Consider the following 23,995-nt stretch of genomic DNA (forward strand, 5'->3'; position numbering starts at 1 on the left):
AAGCAATTGAGTATTCGCCTCTAGAGTGCCTAGGGCAGTCAAAACTTTCTCTTCAAAAGCGGGACTCCTAGCATTTCCTTGAGAATATGATGGTTGATTAGGAAAATGAAAATTAGAGAATTGGTTTCCTTGTGATTGGAATGGTCTATATCCTTGGGAACCTTGGCTTTGCATCGGAGGTGGAATATACTTCCCTTAGAAACCACCTTGGGGAGGGTTTGAGCCTTCCCCTTAGTTTTTCCAAGAGAAATTCGGGTGATTCCTCCAACTAGGATTATAATGATTGCCATAAGGATTGTTCCCTTGATTAACAAAAGTTGCATTGACTTGTTCATAATGCTCACTTTGCACATGTCCATGGGAACAATTGGAACTAGAATGTAAAACACTTGAACAAGTCATACATGTCTTATTGGATGCATGATGGGAATGGTTAGGGATGGAAGATACTTGATTTGTCGAGTTTTGGTTGATCAAGAATTGATCAAACCTTTGAAATAAGGATTTCATCTTGGCGGCTATTTCATTGGAATGGTCGACTTGATGTAAGCCAACACTCTTCCTTCCACTTGAATTTCTACCATTCTTGGAAGATAAAGTTCGATGCAAAGAATTCTCACTCATGCTCTCATAAAGACGTCATACGTCATCCTCATACCTATCAATGTAAGAGCCACCCATGGAAACATCAACCATGCCCTTGTAATTGTCCGATAAGCTCTCAAAGAAATATTGAACTAATTGTCATTTGGGCATGTCATGATGTGGACACTTCCTAAGCAATTCATTGAATCTTTCCCATGCCTCATGAAACGTTTCCCCATCCTCGTGTGAAAACTCTCGAATTGAGGTTCTCATGGCATTGGTCTTCGAAACCGGATAATACTTCTTCAAGAATTCTTGTTGCATTTCTGCCCAAGAAGTTATTAAAAAAGGTCTAAGATTGTTAAACCAATATTTTGCCTTGTCTTTAAGGGTGAATGGAAAAAGTTTAAGCTTTAAGACCTCTTCCGGCATGTCCGTGTATCTCACGGTGGAACATACTTTAAAAAACTTATCCAAATGCTTGTAAGGTTCTTCACTTAGAAGTCCATGATAGTTATAAAGCATTTGAATGGTTTGTGGTTTGATCTCATAGTGGTGTGCTCTAAATGGTGGCAATTGAATGCATGTGGGTGCATTGTATTCATTAGGCACGTAGTGATCTCTTAAAGCAAGGGGAGGATTAGCAATTGGAGGTGCAACATGGGCACCTTGATTGCCTTGAATGATGAGAGGTGGTGGAGCATAGATTGGCCTTGGCATTCCCAATGGAACTTGGCCTTGTTGTTGTGGTGGGTGAATGAATGGCCTCGGCATGCCTAATGGTACTTGCATGTTATCATGATGCACATTGGGGTGGAGGATGCCTTGTTGGTCTATGTGACCAAAGTCCTCCACATGGTCCTCATTATGTCCTTCCATTGATGAAATGGATTGACTAGAACTTCCTCTTCCCCTAAGGTTTTGAACAACGAATTTAAGATGAAAATTTAGAAGGACAAGAGTGGGTCTCAATGATCTACGACCATACATGCACAATGCAACACAACAAGTAATGAACAAACACTTCACATTCGTAATAAATCAACAATCAACAAACTTCCTCCACATACAATGTTCCCATATTCCCATGCTATCAACAATATGCAAGAAAAGTAAATTGCCTCCACGTGGGCTCACGATTTATCTAAGAATTGAAATACAAGCCTCCACACGCGCCGACGATTTAATTAGAGATTGAGTTAAGAAAGAACTCACAAAGGGTCCTTTAGCACTTCAATTCAATTTTCAATTTTAGCCTTTCAAATTTTTTAGATTTTTAGCCTTTTCCTTTGCTTTTGCTTAGCTCCTTACTTGAAATGCTCCTTTGCTCACCTTCTAGCCCAATGCTCCTAGTCAAATAAGAACCGACACAATAAGTAACTAAAATGAAAACAAAGTAAAGACACGATCAAAAGAGTACTAATTCCTAATTGATTCCACAAATACGACGTTGCCTTCAATCAATCCCCGGCAACGGCGCCAAAAACTTGGTGGTTACTTCGAGGCGTCACCCCCAAAGTCCAAAAGTTTGTGCACCAAAAGATAATGGTGTAGAGCTATGATGAATGTGGCCAAGTTTTGCATTTAGAAATTGCCACTACTACCTTTCACTAAAAATATAGTTAAGGCAAGTAGGGATCGTCCCAAGGGATTGGTGGGTCGTACTAGGTTGAGGAATCAAGATTAGGGTTAATAGGTCGAGTGATAAAAAGATTGGTTGGTGGTTGAATTACACTAAGATGTAATTTAAACTAAAGTAGGTAATTAAATGTAATGGAGAGAAAATAAGAGAGAGATCTTGGGGTTTAGAGATCACCACTAAGCATAGCTTTTCTACACCCTTAATAAATGACTAATGAGGGTAAATCATGTATTGCAACATAGTGTGTGTGTGTGTGGTTGTTTCAACAAGCATGGATGACAAATTAAGCATATATTATCTAAGCAACATGGTGGATAGCACAATATATCAAACTAAGCCATTAATCCTTTCTTTAAGCTCACAATCCAAACACATCACAAGGTTAGAGATATATGTTACTTACTTTCATAAGTATGGAACATCAAACAACAAGTATGGATTGTCCTCCCATTTAACACCTAAACTATAACTACACTACAATTAAGCTAATGATATGAAATTAAACTAATTAAAGTAAGGGAGAGGCACAATCCATCAAGAAATGAGTATGAACCGTCAAATAAATCACAAGAACATTCCATTAAGTACTATGTCTTGACAATCTCTAGATCTATAGCATTAATACACATAGACATGCATCAATAACACAAGAAATAGAGACAAACACATGAACATCTATTCTAGCATACATAGACATATGGATAGAATGAAATGATCAATTGAAAGCATTAAACCACATAAATCATTGAATAAACAAGATCTATTTATATAAAAGTGTCAAAACATATATCACAATACAAATCCCCTCAAAAATACATAAATCAAGATGTAGAAAGCATGCTTAGGGCTAACTCTAGCCCCAAGAGGATGTCTAGCCACTCATGGATGGTGTCCTCCAACCCTCAAGGGCTAACTCCATGATAGAGATTGCCCCTTTTCTTGGTTAATGGAAGAACTCCAAGCTTGTGTCTCTAGCCTCCTCCTTTCTTTTCTTCCTTCCTAAGAATATCAAAATTGTGCCTCCTCTCTATTCTAAAGTATATCAAGTATCATTCTCAAAAAGTGGCTCATATTCCTTATATAGGTAGGTCAAATATCACCCCAAATGAGCTGGGCTCGTACACCAATATTCCTCCCAATGATTGGATATGAGACAACTTTTAATGAGCTAGAATTTGGAATTTCTCGGGATTTTGGGGAGTTTGATTGATCGAACTTGTGTTGAGATCGATCGAACATGGCTGAGATCTATCGAATTGAAGCTGGATCGATCCTCTATGACGGTGCCTTTTTGGATAAAAACAAATCTGAGATATTTTGAAGATATTTTTGGGAAAGAGACAAATGTGGTAGGTAGGGTGGTACAAGTGGATAAGATGGAATCTTTTCGATCAATTAGAAAAAAGTTGGATCGATCGAACTTTGTGGGATCTTTGGATAAGGACAAAAGAGCTTGGATCCATCTTGGAAAGCTAAGATCGATGAACTTTCGATCGATCGAATATATTCTGAGATCGATCGAACTTGCTGAATTTCCACCACTTGCTTCCTTTTGCTCCCACTTTGCTTCTTTCTTTGATTCATCTCAAGATTGGTTCAATTATGCTCTTATTTAGCTGAGTTAGCTTATTTTGGGGATAAGTACCTGAAAATGGAAATAATACAAAATCAATCTAAAGTGGGAAAATAAAATAGATAAAGGTTCTAGAATACCTAAGCTTAAGGGTTTTAAATGCGCACTTTTCAGCGCTCATCAATCGGAACCAAATCCAAGCACAAAAAGTGAGGTTACGCGAAGAAAATCATTCTCGGGAAAAAGACGAAAAGTGAATAGTGTCAAAAAAATAAAAATGTGGAATTGACTCGGTCCTTAAAAGAAGTTGTTAATCCAAATGAAAGAGTCTCAAAAACTATTTCCGAGTACTCAAGACCACACTAAGTGATGAGTAGCCGAATTCAGAAAAGAAAATTCAACGGAAAAATTTATCCGTAAAATTTCAGAAAAAGGAAAGGAAGGAAAATGACCGGGTCATTACAACCCGAACATGCATTTCCGAAGCTTGGGCAGTAGCTTCAATTGTCCTACTACCGGTAGTAGCTTCTACTACCGGTAGTAGCTTGTCAAGGGCGTGCGCTAGCGCGCGCGCGTGATGTGTGTCATGGGCGCCCATGGTGCCATGTCCTGACAACCTTGGTGCCTCGTTTTCAAATGGCCGTAACTTCTTATTCCAGACTCCGAATTAGGCGATTCTTGAGTTTAACTTCATTAATTTTTCATTGTCTATCCAATGGCGTGTTTGGTAGCACCCGAAACTTTTTATAAAATTACTAGTTTGCCCCTAAGGCTAAACTTATTTGTTTTTAAAACGTTGTTTCCGTATGTTGTCCCTTTATGTGCCGTGGTTTCATGGAAAGTCACAATCGTGTCTTAGGGATGACATGCATCCTTAGAGACTTCGTTTTATGTGTGAAAAGACTATTTTACCCTTGGACCATTCTTAGTATATCCTTACCTTTTTTTTTTTTCCTTCCGAGTTCGTTTTCGTTGAGTTCTGTGGCCTCATGGAGGGTCACTTAGGTGTCTTAGGGATGATGTACATCCCTAGAGACTTGTTTATGTTTAGCTTCTGCACTTTTGGATCCGTTTCGGGTCATCACAGGACGCACTGGGTTTGTAAAAATCCAGGGCCATCAGAGCTTCCATATTCATATCACAGTGTAACCATACCGCAATATATTAAAGTAATAGGCGAGTAAAATGTATAAAATTAATAAGAGAAGAGTAAAGAAACGTTTGACGTGTGTAATGGAGAGGCATGCATTATGCGCTGTCCTAAAGCCTTTACAGCCTCCATACGTGCAGGTTATGACAAATATGAAAGGTTCCAAGATACAACTACAATGTCCTCCATAAGCACGTTCACAGAGAAACGAATCACCAAGTTTTTGTGTCATGTTGCCTATAAACTTGGATATATATATATACATACAATATTTTGGTTGAATGAATAGAGGTTTTAAAACAGAAAGAAATCGGAAGGAGAGAAGTAAAAAGCGTATTTAATCTATTATAATAACCATATATTTATAGGCTATTTTCACACCCTTAGCTAACAAACATAACTAGTCATAAGGGGTCAAAAATAAGAATTTTTAAAAAACTTTTATGTTTTATTCAAAAAATCTACCCAGCTGTTATGTCTGGCGAGCAAGGAGTACTTTATAGGTGAGAATGGGTTTTGTTCTTACAGAGGCCAATGACCATAGTGAACGGCAAAAACTCAACCAGCAATGCTCAAATGACGTGCGCAGACGATGTAGCTTCCGTCCTCGGCGTTATGGAGGCATATGCTCGAGCTCGAAACAACGGGTCTTTGGACCGTCTTCATTCTTCGCCAGAATGGGTCTTCATCGTCAATTTCCATGGTGAAGGTTGAGCTGCAGAATCCAACAAGCTTTTACAGGACAGCGACATCCAATCTTCTCAGTTCCGAAGCTATCCATCTTCATTCACACGATCTCACACAACCTATACTCATTGGTGTCGACAAACTAGTTGGATCGTTCACCACTTCTGCAACTTCCAGCCAAAAGGACAAAGAACCGATTAAGCCTTACCTCTATAAACAACGACCGCAAAATCAAAATCAGTTTCTTACGGTGACGACACAACTCGCGACAGGCACCAGTGACCCAACAATGCACAACGATGAAAATCTAAAATTTTTGTCCTTGCTTCTCATTGGCGTTAATCTTGCGAGCTTCGACCACCGTGAAATTAATAGATCATCCAAGAGTTATAGCTTTGGAAGAGAGATCTGTTCACCCAACAAACTAGTGAGAGAGATGGTAGGGAAAGGGCTATACATAAGTTCTTTCCATTGTCTTCTTCACCAAATAAGAATCCCAAAAAGAAGAAGATTGGATTCCGTCACTGAACAAGCCTCCTGCATCGACACCACCATCAATCGATCGGAGTTCTGTTGCCGACATCACCATTAATTGATCTTTGACACCCCTGCGCTCAAATTTGGCATTCTGGCCCACCAACATTACTCGTCTTAATAGGGTGATGAAGTTGGAGAGAGAGAAAGAGAGGAGTAGGGGAAAAAAGACCCAAAAGATGGTGGTGGAACCGTTAGAGAGAGAGAGAGAGGAGAGACGGGGAAGATGAATGGATTGCACACACGCACGCACGTGCATTTTTTTTTGCCAGTTAGACGCCACCTAGGATTCTGCCTAGGAAATCAGATAAATCCATCTACATAAATATCATTTTCCTTGTTTTTTATGTACATGATTTTATACCAGTGTGCTATAGAGAGAGAGAGAGAGAGAGAGTGTGTGTGTGTGTTAAAAGCTTAAAATTCTTTTTGATTATTTTATGAGATAAATATTCATTACCAAATCTGATTTATTGTTTACAAAATTTAAGAAACAAATAATCCTTACCAAACACTGTATATATAAATAAAAATGTCTAAAAAAAAAAAAGTTAAAAAATAAAGAACACATAAATGTTACTAAATCACGCCAAATTTCTTAATATAAAAGACTAAATTTCTTAATGCCATAGAAAAATACTAAATTTCTTAACATAAAAGGCTATTATAATGATATCTCTTTGTTACTCCATTCATCATCATTGAATTTAATTGAACTTGCATATGACTATAAACAGTCAAACTAAAGTGCATGTAAAATTTGGCTTCGACTTGTCCTACTGTTCAAACTCGAATGAAAATTGAGAAGAAAAAATTGATTGCGTCAATGAGAAATATAGTTTTATTTTTTAAAGTCCAATCAACCATAATATAATATATTTTATAAAGAATAATGTTACACGATTTTATGCAAAACTCACTATTGTTATGTCTACCTGAATATTATGAGTTTTTCTTTTATATTATTATTATTTTTATATCTTTAATTACGGAAGGATTTAATTAATTTACTTTAATAAATAGGATAAAATAGTAGGCCTAAATATCATAACAAATATTTTTTATTAAAAAAAAAATTATTGTTATTTAAACCTAAGTTAAATAGTATACATTTTTTTTATTTTTATTTTTTTTAAACCTAAGTTATAAATAGTACTACACTGCTAACGAATAATTACTACTCCATCGGAGAGATATCTTATTTACCCAGAAATCAACCTGATTTAGTGAAAATCATAAAATATACTTTCTCTGTCTCTATTCGCTAATTACAATTTTGATTTTGATTTTATTTATATTTTTTATTTGGTAAGGCGGTGTCCTCTTTCTCTCTCTAAGAATCTGAAAGCTCGAGAGAGAGCTCCCTTCTCATTTTAGGATTTTGGTTTTGGGTTCAATTCGTCGCTCAATTGTGGGGAAAAAATGGAAGACGTTCTATCTGCCACCGACAAGCAACGGTTGGTCTCTTCCTTCCTCGAGATCGCCGCAGGCCAGACCGCCGATACTGCCAGACAGTTCTTACAGGTCTCTCTCTATTTGTATCTTTGATGATCTTCAAATTTAACCAGTTTGAATCTTTTATTACTCTTTCTTGTCTCCAATTTGTTTGTATATCACTACTTTCAACCATTTAGTCTGTGTGGCAAAAATGGAATGTATCGTATTTTTGTGGGTAGTGATTGGTATCGAACCCAACCCATTGTACACAGAATTTTTATTTTTTATTTTTTATTACTAACTTAATCGTTTCTCTATATTCACTTAGTCTGTGTTAATTTTGACGGGTTGTAATCTATCATTTTATGGAAAGACTAAATTTTTTGGTACTTATTGTTGGCTATCCTCTGTTCCGCACAGTGGAAGCAAATAACAAACAGACATAGAGATCCAATAATGAAACAACTAACAATAACACATTTTTTAACCATTTCTATATACTTTGTTTTTTGGGTGAATACCATTTCTATTTACTTTTTTTTGGGTGAATACCATTTCTATATACTTGCTTAGTCTGTATTTTTATATGGATGGAATGCATCATTTGATGGGAATTTTAAATTTTTGTGGGTACTTATTAACTATGTTTGAAGGACTCTGGTGCATGTATTGTGTGTGAGATTATGGGTATGTGTCTATGAGTTGTGCATCATTGAATTTAAAATCTTTGACTACATGGACTCGGTTTGTAGAATGTCTACAAGTTGGGTATGACTTATGAGTATGTGGCCACGTCCTATTTTCAAAATTATATTCAATTATAGTTTTAAAGTAAATTGGATATGGTTACAAAAGGGATTCTATCTATCTTAGAAGTAGAAAACACTTCATTGCTATCAAACTTAACCTTTTATTCTTCTTTCATCATATGTAAAAATTCAGTGCCCATACACATGCTGTGACATTGTGTCGTCTCAACACGGGTGTTGGGGAGAATAGGGGAGTTTACATAACTAAGCTTATTAACATCGTCCCATTGTATCAGCTTGTTCTTTTGTAGCTTCAACGCTTCTACCATTTCTCTCTTTTTGCTTAGTATGTATCTTATTTGGATGGAATGCATCATTTGATGGAAAGTTTGAATTTTTGAAAGTACTTCTTAATATTGACCCATCTTACCCAGCTCGTTACTTTCTGCTATCTTCAATCATTTCTCTATATTTGCTTAGTTTGTGTGTTGTGAATGAATTGTGTTATTTGATGGAAAGATTGAACTTCTGAGGGTACTTATTACTATTGACACATATATCTAGTTTTTTTTTTTTTTTTTTTTTTTTGGGGACTAATTTTAACCATTTCTCTTTTATCTTAGATTGTGTGTTATGAATGGATTGTTTCCTTTGATGGAAAGATTGAATTTATGTGGGTAGTTTTTTATATGGACCCAATTAATCATTCATTCACATTTTTTTTCTTGACCAAGAATGTTTTATAAAACACCGTGACCCCCAAATTTGGACATCCTCCCCATCGAAACAAATGAGACTATCGCGAATACAACATAAACACACGTGGAAAAAGAAGAAAAGAAAAGAATTAACCAGATTTACATGATGTAAAGGCAATCAATAAAGCTGCATAAGTAAATATATAACCTACTGAAAAGTGGGCTAATCTAACCATTCCCACTCTTTCAACTTCTCTTATTATTTTTTTTGTGGGTAATTAATATCAACACATGTACAAATATGTGTTATGGAAAACCCCGGATTGATTAATTAGCTGATGAGGTAGTAACGTAGCGGAAACGACAAAGAACAGGGTTAAACCCTTGAACCCAAAAAAGAACACACTCACAAGAGAGAAACTGAAATTATATTGATAATGATGATGTCTGTAAACTTACATCTCTTGCCTTTATATAGGCAAGTCAAAAAAAAAGAAAAAGAAAAAAGAAAGCATGCGTGAAATAATATTAAAGGGGAAATCTGAGATTTGATGGAGTAGAATCCTCCTTAAATCTTGCAATGGAGAATAATATCTTCTATTATTGGCAACTACACCAAATCTTTTTATTTATTTTCTGAATCCTCCTTAATTCTTGCAATGGAGAATAATATCTTCTATTGCTGGCAACTACACCAAATCTCCTTTTGACTTTTATTTATTTATTTATTTCCTTCTATTCTCCTTACCTTTTCAGCCTCTCTTATTTGCGATGATCCTGTATGCTCAGATAATCGTGAGTGAGCTGTTCTGCATCAGTCTCCCCTGTATAAAAAGAACTCGTTCCCGAGTTACCCGAATCTGGCGGATAACATTCATGTATGTCAGCCACATTAAAGGTAGAAGAAATGGCCATGTCAGCAGGTAAATCAATCATATAGGCGTTGTCGTTGATTTTCTTTAGAATCTGGTACAGACCATATTTCTTGGCTTGCAGCTTGTTGTATGTTCCCACTGGAAACCTCTCTTTTCTTAAATACACCATTACCAGGTCCCCTTCTTCAAATACTCTTTTCCTTCGTCTCTTGTCAGCTGTAGCCTTGTATTTGGCGTAAGTTTCCTCTAGATGTTTCTTGACACTCTTCTTAATGGTCTTAATGTGCTCAACCATTTTCTCTGCAGTAACACTCTTCCCCGGCAACTTCAGTAAGTATACCAAATCCAAAGCAACTTTTGGAGGATAGCAATACACAACCGCAAGTGGGGATTTGCTAGTGGACCTGTTAACCATGCAATTGTAAGCAAATTCTGCCTGGGCAAGAGCAAGATCCCACTGTTTTGGTTTCTCTCCTGAAATATAGCAAATTATATTTCCAAGGGTCCTATTCACCACCTCTGTTTGGCCATCAGTCTGGGGGTGACTGGTGCTACTGAAATTAAGAGAGGTATTGAATCTCTTCCATAAAGTCCGCCAAAAGTGAGACAAGAGCTTGGTGTCACGATCTGAGGTAATGGACTGTGGTACCCCATGTAAACGAACCACCTCCTTAAAGAATAGATTGGCCATTTGGACTGCATCGTTCGTCTTCTTGCATGCAATAAAATGGGACATCTTGGAAAATCGATCAACCACCACAAAAACAGAGTCTGCTCCTCGCTGCGTCCTCGGCAACCCTAGAACAAAATCTATGGATAAAACCTCCCATGGAGCATCTGGAATAGGCAGCGGTGTGTACCAGTATTCTGAGATTGGCCTTTATTAGTTTGGCATATTGAGCATCGCTGCACATGGTTCTCCACGTCATGCTTGAGTTGTGGCCAATAATACCGTTCTTCTACCAGCTCTCGCGTCTTATCACACCCCAAATGCCCTCCTAATCCTCCTCCATGCAATTCACGAACCACTTGCTCCCGCAAAGAGCTCCGTGGACTACACAACTGATTGCCATTAAAGAGAAATCCTTCCCGCATGTGCATCCCTTTAAAGGATTGGCTCCTTTTACACGCTGCCCAGGCATGGCCAAAATCTTCGTCGGCCTTATATAACTCCTTCAGGCACTCGAACCCTGTGATTTCAGCCCTCATAGTCGCTAAGAAAGCCGCTTTCCGACTTAGTGCATCTGCAACTTTGTTCTGTTGGCCTGACTTGTGTTTTAGCGAGAAGGTGAATCGCTGGATATAAGTCGCCCATCGCGCATGCATCCGATTAACACTGTTTTGATTGTTAATGGATTTCAGTGCCTGGTGATTTGTAAACAGTACGAACTCTTGCTGGATAAGTGAATGCTCCGCTCCCATTTATGCAAAGCTTGCACCACCGCATAGAATTCTAACTCATAGGTTGTCCACTTCTTGTGTGTTTCACTCAGCTTCTCACTGTAAACACTACTGGCCTTCCTTCTTGTGATAGAACTTCTCTAATTCCCACTATTGAGGCATCACAATCTACCTGAAATAGCTTCTCAAAATCTGGAAGGACCTAAGATTGGGGCTGTTGACAGTTTTTCTTGATTAAGGCAAAACTTATCTCAGCTTCTTCTCCCTATTGGAATTTTCCTTTCTTCATGCAATACTACTGAAGTTCTTGATGAACCTTTGGTAGAACGTGGCTAAGCTATGGAAACTGTGTACTTCTCCCACATTCTTTGGCGTAGGCCACTCCTGAATGGCCCTCACCTTCTCCTCATTTACCCAAATGCCATCACTACAAATCACATAGTCGAGGAATACTAGGCTTGGTGTCACAAAGCTACACTTCTTTAGATTAATGAACAGTTTATTCTTCTGCAAAGCTGTTAATACCTCTCTCAAGTGCAAAAGGTGTACTGCCTCTGTTTGACTATAAACCAAAATATTGTCGAAATAAACAACTACAAATCGACCAATAAATGGTTTAAGTACCTGATTCATCAATCGCATGAAAGTGCTTGGCGTGTTGGATAATCCGAATGGCATGACTAACCACTCGTACAGTTCTTCTTTTGTCTTGAACGCCGTTTTCTACTCATCTCCAGGGCGGATTCTGATCTGATGGTATCCACTCTTGAGGTCCACTTTGGTGAAGACTTTCAATCCCACCAACATATCCGGCATATCATCTAACCGTGGAATGGGAAATCTGTACTTGACAGTGATTTTGTTAATTGCGCGACTATCAACGCACATTCTCTAACTGCCATCTTTCTTCGGTACTAGCAAGGCCGGAACAGCACATGGGCTCATGCTCTCCTGAATCAACCCTTTTTGTAGTAACTCTTCCACTTGCTTTTGTAAGATTTGACTTTCGTTGGGACTCATTCGGTAATGTGGTAGATTTGGCAAGCTCGCCCCGGGCACCAAGTCAATGTGGTGCTGAATGTCCCTCATGGGAGGGAGACTATCAGGCAAGTCTTTCGGCACCAACTCACTAAACTCCTATAGTAATGGCTGCACTATTGCTGGTACTGTAAAAGGAGGTTGTTCAACTACTTCCCCCTTGCGCATAATAGCAAAGATTTCAGGGGCAGTTCTTACTTCGCCCAGAAATTCCTCACTGTTGATCAACATAACTGAATTTCCTTTGGGAAATTCGGCTTCTTTCAGCGGACCCAAAGCAATCTTCTGACCATTCTTGTATAGAATATACACATTGTCTCTACCACGGTGAGTGGCATTGACATTAAATTGTCATGGTCTGCCCAATATCATATGGCATGCATCCATGTCGACTACATCACAACGCACCTCCTCTGCATATGCTTTCCCAATTGAGAATGGAACAGTGCAGGTTTCAGTTACTTGCGTTTCTGAGCCTTTCTTGATCCATCCAATTTTGTATGGATGGAGATGTTTCTCTGTTTTAAGCCCTAATTTTCAAACCATTGTTAAGGAAACAATGTTCTCACTATTGTCGCTATCAATAATAACGTCACATACCTTATGGTTGATAGTGCAACACGTACGGAACACATTATGACGCTGCGGGTGCTCCTCCTTCTTTGGCGTGAACATTAACCTCCTCACGACTACAGAGTGGGACAACAACTCGCCATTGTTTCCTTTAGTCACCTCTTTTTCTTCAAAGGTTGGACCAGATTTACTGTCGCCTTCCTCACCCTCGCCTTCCTCATGCTCGACCAGATTTACTATCGGTCGCTTGGGGCAATTTGTTGGATTTATGGCCAGGTTCTCCACATTGAAAACACTTGCCCATACTTGGGTGTGCATAGGGATTTTCTCTCACAGTTTGGGCTCCCCTTTCAGCAGGGCCTATGGGTGCTGCGGGTTTGGCCTTTGTTGGACCATCCCCAATGCCTCACCATGTCATTGGAATTGGGGCTACCGCGGTCTGTTTACCCATGTCATGTGTAGGACGTGGGGTATTATATGAACCACGAGACCGATTCTTCGAATTCTCCAGTAACGATTCTGTTCTCTTTGCCGCCGTGACAATCTAAGACAGTTTGAATAACGGTTGCAGCGCCACTTTCTCTTCAATATCCCATCGTAACCCGCCTTTGAAACGGGCCACCATACTAAATTCGGGTTCCACTAGGTTGTTACGGGATGATAACCGATAAAATTCTTCAGTATATTCAGCAATCGTTCTACTTCCCTGCGTGCAGGACTGATATTTCTTAATAAGAAACTGTTCGTAATCAGGGGGTAAAAATCGAACTTTCATCAACTTCTTCATGTTAACCTATGTACGTACCGGATCCTTACCCTTACGTGCACGGGTAGTTTGTACTTGATCCCACCATGCTGATGCGCCGCCTTTCAGCGTATAGGCCACGAGTTTGACTTGCTTCTCCTCCTGGATTTTCATATAGTCAAAGAAACGTTTAACTTCACTAATCCAGTCCAAGAATTCTTCAATATAAAGATGACCTTGAAAGGTGGGTAGGTCAATCTTCATACGAAAATCCCTGCAATCATCAATTTCCCATCGACCTCGATTATCTCCAAACACCTGTACGGCTCGGTTGTTACCAAAACCGACATTTTCCTCATAGGCTGGTTGCCTATTCGGTGGGTTTGGGTTACGATTACTAGCAGGATGTCCATGATCACTGTTGTTGGGCAGCGTGTTGTTTTCGTTGTGCAGTTTTACTGTTGTCAATCTCTCCAATACTTGACGCATAGTTTCATGCATATCAAGCAAGGTTCGATTAACGTTGGTCTGGAACTCAGTAAACTCAGCCCTCAAAAGAGCTACTCCATCACGATCACCGTCGCTGGAGGTGTTGCTTCCATCTCGTGAACTAGCCATCGAAAACAAAGGCGAATCTTGGATTTGGAACTTTGCTCTGATACCAACTAACGTAGCGGAAACGATAAAGAATAGGGTTAAATCCTTGAACTCAAAAAAGAACACACTCACAAGAGAGAAACTGAAATTATATTGATAATGATGATGTCTGTAGATTTATATCTCTTGCCTTTATATAGGCAAGTCAAAAAAAAAATAAAAAAAAGAAAGCATGCGTGAAATAATATTAAAGGGGAAATATGAGATTTGATGGAGTATAATCCTCCTTAAATCTTGCAATGGAGAATAATATCTTCTATTATTGGCAACTACACCAAATCTTCTTATTTATTTTCTGAATCCTCCTTAATTCTTGCAATGGAGAATAATATCTTCTATTGCTGGCAACTACACCAAATCTCTTTTTACTTTTCCTTATTTATTTATTTCCTTCTATTCTCCTTACCTTTTCAGCCTCCCTGATTAGTGATGATCCTTTTGATTTTTCCTTATTTATTTATTTCCTTCTATTCTCCTTACCTTTTCAGCCTCCCTGATTTGCAATGATCCTATATGCTCAGATAATCGTGAGCGAGCTGTTCTACATCAGATAGGGACAAGAGCAGGCTAATCATGCTGTTCCCTTGATTAGTACACGATGTGACTCAACCTTGGGATCACTATACATTGGGGGGGGGGGGGGGGGGGGGTGGGGTGGTTTCCCATACTTGGAGCTCCTTACCACTACTGGGCGACAGTTTCTAAAGAATCCATCCCATTTTTTCATGTAACGTAGGAGTCGAACCTACGACCATTTGGTTTGCTCCTTACCACTACTGGGCGACAGTTTCTAAAGAATCCATCCCATTTTTTCATGTAATGTAGGAGTCGAACCTACGACCAGTTCATTTGGTTTTTGAATATTCCCCCCCTGTTAAGCTCACTCATGGCTGAAGCCATCTTCTAAACCTCTTAATCTACCGCTCAAATTGCTGGTTTTCCATAACAAGAACTGTGTCTCCGCTACTCAATTTCGCATTATCGTATTTCATCAAAGTTGTCTCACGTTATGTCTGCATGGACAGGACTAGAGTCCACATAGTGCCTCATAATTCGATTGCGTCATTTTGGGATTTGTTGAGTTTTGTGCTCTGTGCTCGACTCTGACACCGATGGCTACATATAAGACTTGACATCAAATGACCTCCGAGCCACAATCCTCACATATTTTGAACTATGCTTTACTTTATCTATGAATGTTCGAGTTGTTCTTGCATGTGGACTTGTTATCTTCAACTGTCCTCTGCACCCTATGTTCCTGTCGCATTTTTTACTCAGAAGAGCTTCTGCATCATCAGCTGAAGAGAGGAAAAGAAGCAATAATTTCATGATTATTCTTATTCTTTCACACTATCTCTTTATCTGTCACTGTAACTCTGTCTCTTAGGTTGTGTCTGTTCTCATCTTAGCCACTGAGTCTCACCTCCGAGACAGTGCCTATATCGCCATTATTAAGCTTAACCGATGAGGATCTTCGTCATCCTGTAATTCCTCTTTCTCCATAACTGGACGCAGACACTAATACTCATCTATAGGGATAAAATAGATATATACAACTCACGAGTTACTTATCAAAAAAAATATACAACTCATGAGTCTATATGTTTCTTGATGTGATGTACAAGGGGTGCAACAAACATTCACCTACAACGTATAATACAAGAAGTAATGTGGGCTGCACTGTAGAATAAGTTCAGAATTTTGTTTTGTATAAAATTATAAATGATTATTTTGTGAATTTAGGTTACGGAGAGTTTATAGATTTAGGCTTCTATCCATGGACAAAAGATTAGGCTGTATGACATGAAGGGGTCTGAGGTTGGCTGGGTGTTTAGTCATAGGAATTTCAAAGTTGAAGTTGCTGGAATATATGGCAGACCTGATCATTGTCCTTGCTTTGGTCGGCCTCTATGTCGTTTACCTTCTAGGCAAACACCCCTTTCTCTTTCAACCGTTACAATCTTTGGATCGACATTGTATATGAGCATTTCATCTAATTCTACTTTTTCTAATTTTATCATTAATGGGAGCTATTCCTAGATTTTCTCTACTCGTTCATTACTAATCTAATCTCTTTTAGTCTTAATTTTAATTTTAATTTTAAATAAGTACTATCACAGCATCTCATTTCCGCTACAGGAATGTGTTCTTATTTCCTTTTCTATGCTCAACGCTCTGCTCCATGCAATATAGCTGGACTGATAATCATCCTATAGGATTTTCCTCTTGATTTATTTAATATTCGCAGGGTAGAACTAGCTTTCCTCTATTTTGTCCACCCTGCTCCAGTCCTACTTGCTAAATCTCCATATATCTCCTTATATTTTGAAATATTGACCCTATGTAACAACTTTAGTTATTTTGAGTAACTTTTTTGTCTTGATTTGTAATATCGGTATGTGTCATTTTTTTGCTATGATATCAAATTTACATTCCATATATTCTGTTTTAATTTTACAAATTTTAGGCCTTTTCCTTCCAAAGTCTTTCTCCACGTTTCTAACTTTGTTGTTAAGTCTTCCCTAGATGTGTCTAATAAAATTGTGTCATCGGCCAACATTCACCATAGAACGTTAATTTTTTTAGTTATTTTCTATGTTACCCGGACTCTCCATTGAAGGCCAAGGTGTCTGTGTTGACATGACACGACATGAACACCGACACGTGGACATGGGATATGGGTCAGACACTCCTTTGCATCTATTGGGTATGGCTAGTGAAGAAAACCCACAGATCGTTTGCATTGGTTGATGCTTGTGAAGGTTCGGCTGCCATTCATCTTGTTTGCAAGCTCTCTGGTTAAAAAGTGAAATCCTTTCAGGAAGTTGAAGATGCTTCTTCTCCACGTGCTGAGTATTTTCACGCGTTCTCTGGATTAGTTTCATTGAAAGGTTGTATTGCTGCCACGTCTCCAAACCAACAAAAGGGGAAGACTCGACAACTCCACCAAATCAAGAGAAAGAAAATGATATTATATAAATCATCAGCTTATATTTTTTTTAGCCTGGGCTTCTACAGTGACAGTTGTTCTACAACCTACATTAATGACAACTTCTCTTTTTTGAAAAGTTGATGACAACTCTTCCTTTATTTAAAAGATAAAAGGCTAAAAGAGTGTGTAATTTTGAAAAGCTTGATGTTCACTTTGATGCTTAGTATACAAAATAATCTTTATCTTTTAAGATACATATTCATTTAAAACTCATTTCACAAGAAGAAATTCAGACATCTACAACTCTTTTAACTTCTAATAAATAATTGAAAATAAAATATTTATGGGTAAAAAGATTACATGGAATTTATTTAAATATGTGACGTGTCTAGGTATTCAATTCCAATTTTTGGTTTTTAGTCGTGTCTCCGTATCCAATAATTCAGGAGTATGATGAATCCGACCCATAAACACACACCAGTACCTGAGTCCGGGTAACTAGATTATTTCTTCTCACACTATTGTAAATAGTTATGAACTTCAAAACCGATCCTTCAAATACTCATACTTAATAGAGTTTACTAGTTTCTCCTCATGTAATACGAACTCTAGTCAATGTCTCACCATATATATCTTTAATAAGATTTATAAGTTTTATAGCAACTAGTTATCTTTGTTGAGCCTCCCAAATTATATCACTTGGCACTCTATTATATGCCTTCTCTAGGTCTACTAAAACTATGTGTATTTCTGTTTGTTTACTCCTACACTCTTATATTAATTGCCTTATTAAGTCTATGATTTCCATAGTAGATCTACTTGGCATATAATGATAATAATAATGATCATCATTATCATCATCATCATTATAATTATAATAGTAATTTAAGACTTCGACTCAATTAGAACTTGATCTAATAAAGAGCATGTAGAAAGATCTAATTACATAATTTGAACAAATATGACTCATGATTACAGCTTCAATATGCTGATATTTACTGAATTGAAGAATACATTGATTTATATATGCGGATGGTTTTCTCTTACTTCTAAATGGACTTTGATACGGAAAATTAGTGTTTTGAAAATTTTAAATTTGAGTCTTCTGCCCAATATAAATGAAATCAAATCACAAGCAAACTAAAATAAAGATCCTAAGGGGCCCAATCAAAATTTTTTTCTTCGGAAAATTCCTTTCTTTAAGTTTGCTATTTTTGAACTTCTTATAGCATGCATCGTGATATGCATGAGTTACCAATCATTTTAAGCTTCTCTAAACATGTAAAGTTTATAGGTGCTGATGGAGGAGATGCCACATACTCTCAAAGGTCTCAAGTATCTTACTTGCTATTTTTATACTCCCTCTGTCCCAATTTAGTTGTCCATCTTTCCTTTTTGGGTTGTCCCAAAATACTTGTCAACTTCTAAAGTTCAAACAACTTTTTTCACATCTTCCCATTAAATACCCTAGTTTTAAAAAATTTCGAACTTGATTATATTATATATTCAAACTTGAAAGGGTAACTTAATATTTTTCAAAGGGGAACAATGCAATAATTACATGTCACCTTAAAAAGTTCTACTCCGCAAAAGGGACATCTAATATGGGACAGAGGGAGTATCAAGTGAGCATCTTTTGCTTGCTATCATTGCATTTGATTTAGCAAAAATGTGGCTGCAGAGCAAATATAATAATAGCTGGCATTTGGCCTTGTTGAGTTGACTTATGGAGACCTCCTATAGGGTTCTTAGAGTAGAGGGTTGGCTAGGTTCCATGGAAGGAGATTTGGTGCACTAAGGCCTCTCCTAAGGTTTTATTTTTCCTTCTATTTAGGTTGATGGTTGTTGGAAGATTTTGACTATGGGTAATCCTTAGAAGAGCTGTCAGCATAATTGTTAACAAAGGCTACAAAGGTATCCTGAAGCCCAAGCGCAATGCGCAATATAAGGCATGAGCCAGATCAAAGTAAGGCGTAATACATTTTAATTATAGTAATAATGCATATTAATTATAAGTATATAAAGAATAATTCAATTATGCAACACAAACTTGTCAATATCCAAATAAAGGATTTTTTAACATATAAATTCAATGAATTAGCTAAATCAACATAAAATAAAATGGAATTTTTGTGGGATGCATTCCCCATTTGAATGACATATATCTTTTCCATTTCAAATGTTTATTTGGAGATGTAGGAGTGATTAAAGCCCTTAAATCACTAATTGACAAAATATTGATACGAGTGAATCATGATAGTGATTTTAGGAATCTTTCCTATATCATATTTATCGCATGTTTGTATTCTTTCACCTATAAATAGAGGTGATCATTGTATACAAAAATTAAGAGAGAGTATAATTAAGTTGATGAGACCTTTGGGCTTTGTGTGCCGTGGATGTTAGCCCTAGTGGCTGACCCACTTATATTCTTGTCGTGTTTTTTTGTTTCTCTCTTCAATTTTAACAGTTTTAAAAAAAAATTTAATGTACAATGAACAATTGGAACAATTCAAGATATGTGACACAACTAATAATGGAATTTTTTATATATCAACTAAGAGGATCAGGTAAATTAATGCTCATAAATATTTTCACAAGCATATGCATCAACCAAAATGTGATTACAAATTTGGAACAATGAAAAACTTTAATCATGCAAACTTTAAACATATTTCATATAAACATTCAAAGTCAAGAACTAAATGCAATTTTTGTTGTAGTGAACCATAAATTTATGAATTTTTTTTTATTATTTCATAAAGTTGAACAATATGATCATAATATGATATCGAGCATTTCAATTTAATAATCATTAAATAGAAAAGAAAATGATTAAAAAATAGAAGGTGCCCCTTTTCTTTAGCCTGAAGCCTATTAAAAACTGTGAGTTTGAAGTCTCCCGGCTTGTACTAGGTTGAGGTGCTCTAGATGAGCCTTGACGAGCCTGGGGCTTTTTCAGAGCGTAGGTGCGTCTTTAGCAACTATGGTTGTCAGCATATAGTCTTGTTTTTGGAAAGGGTAACCCTTCCAACTTGGTGACTTTTGGTACACGAGACTGCAAGGTAAATTTTGAATATGTGCAAGTACCTGCAAACCACACATATCATTTAAATCCAGTTTTTCGGCACTGTGAGTCGAACTGCCCCAGGAGATCTCTTAAACATTTACCACCTGTGTGGGTTAGTCCATATATAGTTGATTGGTGTGGAATGTGTAAAATGGGAGCTAAGAATTTTTTGTTCTATTGTCTAGTCAGTAGGGATTTGGCTGGCTTGCTGTGGGGTTCTCTCTCTCCATCTCTTTCCCTCTTTGGTACATGATTGGCAGGGAATGCAATTTCTAGTCGGAGGGGTTGTGGGGTGGGATTGTGAGTTAGAGATGTGTGGCTGATGGTTCTGTTGTGCTTGTGATCGGTCCTTTAAGGTGACAGGAACAAGAGGTGAATATTGATAGCAAGCAAGCGTACCAATACTAAGTAATATAATGAATATTGATTAGAAAAGGGGGTCTTCTAAATTCTCTTTGGATGGACTCATTCCCCAACTCCAAGTTAATATTGTCTTCAGCTTCCTTATTTGACCACTTTGGTTTTGTGATCTCGTCTTCTATTGACTGTCCCTCAGGGCCCAAACCTTTTAAGTTTCTAAAGGGCTGGTGTTTGATGAATGGTGTTGGGAGTTTGTGGCTAAGGCTTGGGTCGAGGGTGTGCAAGGTAATCCTTTTCATGTTTTGATGAATCAACTCAGATTGGTGAAAGCATTTATTAAAAGATGGAACAGAGAGACACATTAATTGTCATAGTTAAGAGATTGTTCTATTGTCTGCCTAATTTGACATGCATTTAACTGCTGCTTAAGTTTGCTTATATGAGCTTCGGTGCCTTCTATCTTAACCAAAAATATTGAAATTTTAGCTGGTCTGGATGTCTTTAGCATAATAAAAAAAATTGTTTCTAGAAACTCATTGGATTGACGTTTATTGTTAAATGTTTGTATTAGATCCTATTCTTTCTCTCTCCCTCTCAATGTTGAACTTGATGGTAAAATCCTGTGGGTGCAGGCTACAAGTTGGAAGCTTGAAGAAGCTATTCAGCTTTTCTATGTTGGAAATGAGGGTGGGGCTGTGACATCCTCTTCATACTCTCCTGTATTAGAAAATGACCATACACCTCTGCCAGATCAAAGTTCAAGGTGTGTTGGTGTCAGAGCAACACTAATATCTCATTGTTATAGTTCTTTTTTTTTTTTTTTTTTTGGGTTCAGGGTTCCAATTGTATATCTATAGAGATTATTTTGTCTTTTGTGGATAGCTTGAGGCTTTAGTTTTGTGCAGTTGTTTGGGCTGCATCCCCCTTTTGGGCGCTCTTCAACAAATACTTATCAAAAAAAGGAAAAAAAAAAAAAAAAAATCTCATCTGTTATAGCTCTGCTTACTATTATTCTTTTGGTATCTTTTTCAATATTGGTTTCTATTCTTGATTCAGTGAACTTGAAAAGGACACGGGGGAAAATATTAGACAAGATGATGGAAGTGAAGTACGCCCACCTTTACCAGTGAAAAGGGAGGTTCTTTATGATGATGCAATATTTTATGGGTATGTGTTCTTGCCCGCCCTTTTTCAGATCTGAAGTTCGATTTCTTGTTATGAAATAGGATGATTATACAAGATGGAAGATCAAATCCTTGAAGGGCAGAAATGGTAAGCATCTTGCCCATAGAACTAAATAATCATCTGGCCGATCGAAGATCTTTCGGTACCAATGGAGAAATCTTTCCTAAACAAACAGCCACTGGATATGAATCAGATGAACCCGAGGGCTACGCTAGCGAAGAGATTGTGGGTCACACCTCGCGGAAGAAAGACAGCATAGAAAAATATTTTAGGTCTCGTCTTTTAAAATACCTCTACCCTGATTGATATGCATTACTAAAAGAACAACTTTTGAGCTTAATTTTGCCTTGATGTGGCAACTACCTCAAGAGAGATCTTTACTTGGTAGGGGCACTCATGGCTAATCAATCACTAGAAATCATAGCCAAAAAACCACCTTTGAAATCGGTAAGGTTGTAGCCTCAAGGGAAGCGAGACACTGGATTCTCTACCAAATCTCCTCCAAAGGGTTCTTTCTTAAAAAATCTAGAATTTTCTTTTTCTTAAAAGTTCTAGAATTTACATTTTCTTAAAAATTCTACAGTTTCTTTGTATGGGCCACCCAAATGAAGCCAATATGGCATCCCAAAAGAAGCCTCAAGTAAGGAGTGATTGTTTACTAGAAATATCCAAGAAATGCTTACCATGTCGAAATTCTGTGCAGGATAGTAATAGAGGAAGGGGTGCAAATAAAATGATGCTGGAGTTCCATTGTTAGATTTGCCTAAAACAAAAGTATTAGGCTCGGGGCCTTATTAGGCTTTCTAGACTGGAGCATATCTTTAGTACTACCTCTGTCCCACTATAATGGTCCAATTCCACACTTCGCACTTTTTAAGACAACAAATTTTATTATACTTTATTAGATTGGCAAAAGATACATTTCCCAATTTGCCCTTTCCTTTTAAAAGTTTTGTTTTGAATCAGTCCAAGATTGAATGACTTTCAAGAGACATTTAATGGGGTCCACCCATTTTGAGATTTTAATTATTTTAATCTTTTAGGGGTAAATTGGGAATGTAATAAAAAGTAGTGTATTGATTTTTGAAATGTGACAACTATTATGGGATAGCAAAAAAAGGAGATAATGGACTATTAATATGGGACGGAGGGAGTATTAACTTTCTCGTTTGCAAATGACCAACAAATTAAAGCCTTGATTTCAAGAGAGTGCTTTGCCTTCCAAGTTACCTTGGTAGTGGGAAAGGAGAAAAAAAATGTTCGACCTTATATTCCATGAGAATAAGCCACTAGATCCATATATCAACATTTCTTTTCTGGACTAGACCTTATCCAAAAGGAGAAGGTTAGAGAATTCAACCAGTTCACGATGCTTCAAATTTCTTAAAAAATGAAATTTCTAAGAATAGGAGGGGCTTTGCACCACAAGATTAGAGTTGGGTGATCCATGAAGACTGGAAGTTCCTGTGAGAAGTTGAAAAGAGTGAAGATATGGTATCCAAGGCACAAATCCTACCAAAAATCATACCTTTGATCCTTCAAAACTGTTGATGGATCTCGTACAGTGGTGAAATCTGGGAACACCTTGGAAATAGTTTCCCAAAGACAGAAGTAAGTTTCCTTTTGATTACTATCCCAACCAATTTTTTAGATTTTTTCCCCCAAATTGTACTTGCTTTTAATCAGTAAATGGCACAAAGAGTTTTGGTATGTAAAAAACCTCCACAATCTTGAGGTAAATGGGATTTGTTCCACATAACAAGAAGGCCAAGGTTTCTGAACAAGCTTGAGTCATTGCCATTGTAAAACCATCTTAATTTAGCGATTTATTTATGTCCATTTTAAATACAGCTTTGTTAATCCAATCCTTCTTGAAAGCCCTTTAAATTGAAGGCACACTCCTATTTAGGATTCTGTTTAATTGACCTAGAAAATAATTCGAAAATGCCATTATCCAATGCATTTCCCACTTATGTAGGTTGTTGGAAAGGGAAGATTAAAGACAAAGCTAACTCGTGATATCATTTTGTATAAAGTGACTGGTCAATTTCTAACCCGTGTCATTTGGGCGCATGCTTTTACCATTGCACCAGAAAAACCTGAC

The 23,995-nt window shown here is 37.4% G+C and overlaps 1 protein-coding gene and 1 pseudogene across 3 annotated transcripts in view; both read left to right on the forward strand.

Annotated features, from left to right (window-relative positions):
- The first annotated feature begins 754 nt into the window (after window positions 1–754).
- Window positions 755–853, forward strand: LOC132297788 (small nucleolar RNA R71; annotated as a pseudogene).
- Window positions 854–7,473: 6,620 nt separating this feature from the next.
- Window positions 7,474–23,995, forward strand: part of LOC132295542 (plant UBX domain-containing protein 7) — a 75,026-nt gene continuing 58,504 nt past the window's right edge. For 2 of the 3 annotated variants that reach the window (XM_059793840.1, XM_059793842.1), the window contains exons 1-3: window positions 7,474–7,695; window positions 21,339–21,469; window positions 21,763–21,873. In XM_059793840.1, the coding sequence (XP_059649823.1) occupies window positions 7,594–7,695; window positions 21,339–21,469; window positions 21,763–21,873 (344 nt within the window). In that variant the 5' untranslated portion in view covers window positions 7,474–7,593. The remainder of the gene's footprint in view (window positions 7,696–21,338; window positions 21,470–21,762; window positions 21,874–23,995) is intronic. The other variant, XM_059793841.1, reaches the window with a different exon arrangement.

This window comes from Cornus florida, unplaced genomic scaffold (genome assembly GCF_030987335.1).
Source record: "Cornus florida cultivar Cherokee Brave unplaced genomic scaffold, ASM3098733v1 CherokeeBrave_3.0.0_Hap2_Chr02, whole genome shotgun sequence".
NCBI lineage: Eukaryota > Viridiplantae > Streptophyta > Magnoliopsida > Cornales > Cornaceae > Cornus > Cornus florida.